Source organism: Glandiceps talaboti, chromosome 2, assembly GCF_964340395.1.
Source record: "Glandiceps talaboti chromosome 2, keGlaTala1.1, whole genome shotgun sequence".
NCBI lineage: Eukaryota > Metazoa > Hemichordata > Enteropneusta > Spengelidae > Glandiceps > Glandiceps talaboti.
In genome coordinates, this window is record NC_135550.1 from 27,264,176 (window position 1) to 27,270,170 (window position 5,995).

At 39.4% G+C, this 5,995-nt stretch overlaps 1 protein-coding gene across 1 annotated transcript in view; it reads left to right on the forward strand.

The window, feature by feature from the left end:
• Positions 1 to 5,013, forward strand: part of LOC144446175 (cadherin EGF LAG seven-pass G-type receptor 2-like) — an 8,022-nt gene extending 3,009 nt beyond the window's left edge. Inside the window, exons 4-10 of the mRNA XM_078135928.1 lie at positions 1 to 259; positions 905 to 1,101; positions 1,441 to 2,110; positions 2,564 to 2,744; positions 3,135 to 3,350; positions 3,816 to 4,211; positions 4,602 to 5,013. The exon at positions 1 to 259 is cut by the window's left edge and continues 50 nt beyond it. Of these exons, the coding sequence (XP_077992054.1) occupies positions 1 to 259; positions 905 to 1,101; positions 1,441 to 2,110; positions 2,564 to 2,744; positions 3,135 to 3,350; positions 3,816 to 4,211; positions 4,602 to 5,013 (2,331 nt within the window). The remainder of the gene's footprint in view (positions 260 to 904; positions 1,102 to 1,440; positions 2,111 to 2,563; positions 2,745 to 3,134; positions 3,351 to 3,815; positions 4,212 to 4,601) is intronic.
• Positions 5,014 to 5,995: the final 982 nt, after the last annotated feature.

Consider the following 5,995-nt stretch of genomic DNA (forward strand, 5'->3'; position numbering starts at 1 on the left):
CCTACGTACACACTAACTGTCACGTGTCATGATTACATCAACGCTGGTGCACCTCGGGAACTCATCGTCAACCTGATTGATGAAAACGAACCGCCAGAAATATTGAACTTACCTGATGCCGTGACGGTACCAGAAGATGCCATCAACATGGCGGCAATTTTTGACGCCGATGGATTTGACGTGGATGGTGATGATCTGACATACCATATTGATGTGACTCCAGGGAGTGGTCTGGGCAAATTCTTCTTTGTAGATACAAGTAAGTCATTTCAGTAATTGAATGAAAAGACGTCGACATGGGATTACACATCTTCGAGTAAAGGTTGATGTTAAAGTGCAAAGTTTTGTACAAAATATGGAATTAGCCAATATGTCTATAACTGTCAAGTTGCGTGCACAGACCCGCCCCTGTATGTCATTGTATCAACCATATAATGTAATCTATATTAACTCTACTAAAAGAAGCACTTCAGCATGAAAAAACAGGTTAATATTGATTAACGACAAAGAAGAAAAAAACACCAAAATGCAACCCTTTTGTGGAGAAGTGTTCATACGTTGAAATCGGCAAAGAAACCATCGTCAACTTCGGTAGACCGTGTTGATACGAATTTTTTTTACAATACGAATACTTCCATATCATCATTCATGGGGAATGTCTATAGACAAACCAAGGCACCGATAAAACAGCTATCTATGAGGTGTCATCTCAATATCAGGTGTAGCATTAAGACAACAACCAATCATTTTTTAATTTAACTGGGTTTTTTTCGTCTTGGAAATAAGCGTAAAATTCCATTGTTGTGTGAATGATATATACTTTATATCTCATAACATGTAATACATGTTTGGGGATCATTACAACATGATATATTACTTATAAACTCTTTGTTACTCTCGATAGCTGCAAATGATGCCAAGATCAAGATACCCGACAATCCAGGTTTTGACTTCGAAAGCATTGGCCAGTATATTATTGTATTAGAAGCAACTGACGGCGAGTTTACGGCAACTGGTACACTCACAGTTAACATAGTTGACACAGATGAACCACCACACTTTGTAGATACCAGTCAACACGTGTATATTACTGAGGATCAGGTAAGATGAAAACAAACAAAATCATGCAATCATTGGAAATTCCAATCCTAGTATATCACCAAATATGTATTAAAATTAACATACGATTTTCTGGAAGAGTTTTCATACGTGTGTATGAAATATTATTCTTTAGACTGTAGAATACAACACAGACCTCCTTATGTAGCCATTGATTTACGCTAAGTGCTTTACTTCCAATATGGTTTACATGGAATACATAATGCCAACACCATTTTGAAGACATGCATTTTTTGCACATTTTAACAACGTGGTACCACGCGTCATCAAGTGGAGCCATAAACACACGTAATGTTGAAGGGACTGTTTGAATCTTTTCAGGCGATTGGAACAATATTGCCCGTGAACTGGGCAGCCACGGACGTTGATACTCCACCGACATCATTGGTGTACAGCATGGTTAGTGGTTCGTACTCGTCCTATTTCACTTTCACTAATAGCGGCCCTCAACTTAGCATTGCCCAACTTATGGACTATGAAGCAAACTTCCCGGAACCGTTTGTAGTGAGATTTTCTGTCGCAGATCCCGAAGGTGGAAAGGGTTATTTGAATTTGAAAGTTCATCTTCAGAATGTCAACGACAACTCTCCTATATTTACCCAAACTCTCTACACAGGAACAGTGTACGAAATGGAATATTACGGCTCTTCCATTTTACAAGTGTCGGCCGTAGATGGCGATCTTGCAGATGTGGTCACGTATTCCATCAATCCTGTAAATCCATATTTCGATATCGATCCTGTAACTGGTGAGGTCACTGTGAAACAGCTGGTAAACCGTGCCACAGTGGGTGAATTCGTTACTTTTACTGTTGTTGCCACTGACAACGGATCACCTAGTCTACAGGACACATCTACAGTGACAATCACGTTAATAGATATCAACGATAATGCTCCAAGTTTTAGTAAATCTTTCTGGAACTGGGAAATACGTTATGATGCCGATATCGCCACCTACGTTAATTCTGTTACAGCCACTGACCCGGATGTTGGTAAGCAAAACAGATACGAAAGAACCTTCTAATAGACGCGTTCGGTATATTACACTTTATTCCAAGAAAAAGAGAGAGAGAGAGAGAGAGAGAGAGAGAGAGAGAGAGAGAGAGAGAGAGAGAGAGAGAGAGAGAGAGAGAGAGAGAGAGAGAGGAGAGAGGGAGAGAGGGAGAGAGAGAGAGAGAGAGAGAGAGAGAGAGAGAGAGAGAGAGAGAGAGCGAGAGAGAGAGAGCGATGGAATGAGCAATGGTCGAGTTGTGGGGTCGGGATAGGTTTGCAACAGAATCTATATATGGATATGTGAAAAGGTATACTAATTGATATGGAGAGAAAGTGTAGAAAGGGTTAGCTTATAAAACATTCTTAACATTATCGACAATTTCAGGACTGCTGGTTTGTGTCGGGAACAAATTATGTATCCCAGTCTTTGATATGTCCTTCGTAAAAATTAGATAAAAGTCTTTCAACTGCAGGTCAAAACGGTGCCATTACCTACATGGTGTACACTCCAAATTCCAATTTTGACATGGCATCCAACGGTAAAGTAACTGTCCAGGGAAATCTGAACCCGGAGCAAAAATACCTGATGACGTGCTATGCCCAGGATGGTGGTACACCACCTGAAACATCAGAGTGAGTAGCCGGGAATAAATATATGAACATAGGAAATGGTGAGAGAAGAAGTCAATAATTAATAGTGACTTCCCCTCTCTACAGTTCCTATTTCATTATGTAAAATCAAATAAATTTTTACATAATTTCACTTTATTCGAATGTTGATTAAAGAAAAACTACAAGGGTAAGCTTTTAGCTTTCCAGACATATTGTATATATATAGTGTCATCATCATTAAAACACGATCATGTTATCCTTGTATAAAGTCTGGTTTCAAAATTCAACTGGTCAAAATTGTGTTGCAGTGCACACAAATTACTTTTGTAGTATATTATCTATTTGCGTCAAAACTATTGGTTGAAGTTTGATATGACATGTGTGCAATTGTCCTTTTTTGTCTTCTAATAGTGTTTCAACTATTCGTATCGACACCTTTATACCGCAGTTGGTACTTGCGGACGTTTATCTTGGTATCTCGGTGGATGAATTCACGCCATTCAGACAGCGGCAATTCCTGGACGAGTTAAACACTATATACGACCCTTGGCAGTTTCGTATCTCGGCCATCAGATCAAGTTCAGCAATACATACACATTCGGCTACAAGCAGACGTTTACTTCATGAGTAAGCACTATATTGTCACCTTTGACACTTACATGTCATTTTCCCTACATCTTTTAACTCTTTACCAAACGGAATGGATGCTCTCATACCGACAAAAAAAACAGACGTTCAGAACATCTATTGCAAACAGAAAAAGTGCTTGTATAAGGAGGTTTTGTCACAATTTTGTACGTATAGAACCATGCACCCTATACGTGTAGGGTATATGACAGAACGTACACACACACACACACACACACACACAGACACACACGCGCGCGCGCACACACACACTCACATACACTAAAATGACAATGAATAACATATAACATCTTTGCAAACCATAGTGTGAATCCGATATCACCCTTAGCTAAAACCTGACGGACAAGAAGCTTCTTGAGATTGACGTTCTAGCGATGAGTTGTGTTTACAGATGTTCATGCACAGAAATACAAATTTCTAAGTTTTGAAATCCCCCCATTACAGTTACGCGGTTGCCGAAGTATACGCTCTAACCAACGACAACACAGACGACCAGGGCAACATTGGTATGGTGAAAGATTTCGTCTACTATGAGGACCTGGTGTCCGCTATGACTAGGGATCCTGACGGTACTCCATCAACTAGCATCACTGGTACAGAATTCGACAATTTTCCAATCGTCAAAGTCGAACCAACTTATGACGTTACATCGGATGATTTCAACTGGTGGTTGGATACCGTTGAGGGCAACGTCACCATTGGCGTATTGGCATCCATCATCCCCTTGGCTCTGCTGATGTGTTTGGCTGCCTTTTGTTGTTGGAAATATCGGTGCTGCCAACGATGTGCCAGTTATTGTTGTCGGCGTTCAAAAAAACCCGAACAGAAAGTACGACCGAAGTAAGTGAAAACTTTCTAGATAATCATGTCAAAGTATTTTGCACCAGGTTTGTGAAAATAGCTTAAATTTTTTGAGACGCTGGTTTGTTTTTTCATAAAATAGTTTTCTAGTTTTCATATATTTTCACATTTTCTAATCCTATAGTGGTCTGAGATATGCACATCAACGTCTTTTGGGTTTTATCACACGCGCAAATTTCAAAATGCAATAGTCATCTATCTCAACCAACCTTTCAAAGTTTTATGCAACATTTACCGATCTACCCGTCATACAGATTATAGGGTTTATTATCAGGAAATTGAATGGAAAATACTGTTATTTTCTAATTTTCTTAAATTGTAAATTCACGATGGATAACAGGTCAAACTGACAATTTTTTTTTCTACCAGGACACCGATAGAACGAGTGAGGCGACCTGACAAAGTTCCTCAGGATGCGAACCCACCCTATAGTGACGACAAGTTTGATCTCCGATATGCTAATCGACCACATGGTAAGATGTTTGGTGGTCCATTACTATTAGCCATACCGACGACAACGGCTCCTTTTGGACAGAATGTACAAAAGAAGAGTTACGAACCACTAATTATTGCCCCCTCACAACCCAAACGCAATCCTACTTCGGACAATTACAGTCGACTGCCGTCGCGATCGTCAATTTCAACGGCACAAACTGAGCTGTCGGATGGCGGTGACGTCGATAAGGTCTCTGAAGGAAGTAAAATCACCCGTACATATCACGGCCATCCATATAGCTCGAGTAAAACACCACTGAAACACGATTATGATACCTACATGTAGTTTGGAAAATTGTAAATTGTATGTAGCGTAATGACGTTCGTTTAGGTTTTTTGCTGAGCTGATTGGAATTAATGTCAACGCATTGAAAACATCTTAGTCAAGAATTAAAAACTCGTTACATGTGATCTTTGTGCTGGACTCGGTCTGATTAAAATCTGACGTGGGGATATGGCTCGATTGCTTTAGTTACCCCTATTTCCCTTCGTTCTTTGTAAACTGAGAACCGTTGTCCTTCGTTATAAAGGAAATCGAGGTATTAGCAATCGAGCTGTATTCCTGCATCAGAATTTAATCAGATTGTTCTGGACTTGATAACTCATCTGGAAGTCAGATGTGATGCTCGCGCTGAAACTTTCAGTAACATTGTATATAAATGTCTGAGTGAACAAGAAGATGACGAAAACATACCTATAAAAGATCATCACATCGTTAGTTATCATCAACATAAATAATTCGGTACTTCGCTAGTATGGTTCCGATGACGAATGGTGACCATGTTGCATAGAGGCTAAAACTGAAGTAGAACACGTGAACCGTAGTGTGACACCATGCACGATACACGCACCCACACACGCACCCACACACACACACACACACACACACACACACACACACACACACACCTAAAAGTAGGAGTTTCTTAGATTAATGTATTACACATACAGTTATTGACACGTATAAAAGTCGAGTCTATATTACTTGAAGTGTGTCGACGACTTTGAAGCTGTATTATTATCATTTACTGAACAGACAACTCTAAAAAATGTTGTCGACATCATTTACCATAGACAGGTTTATTGCAATAACAAACTTCTGTCCTTTGCATGCAATTCTAGTCAATTGTATAATATATCATTGTGCATGTTATCGGATTAAAATTAGATTAGCTGTAGTCTTCTTTTTGTTTTTAATTAGAATAAATATTTGTGAACAATCTCCCGGTATTTTGTGTGATGTTACATGGTGAACGTGATGAGTGGAC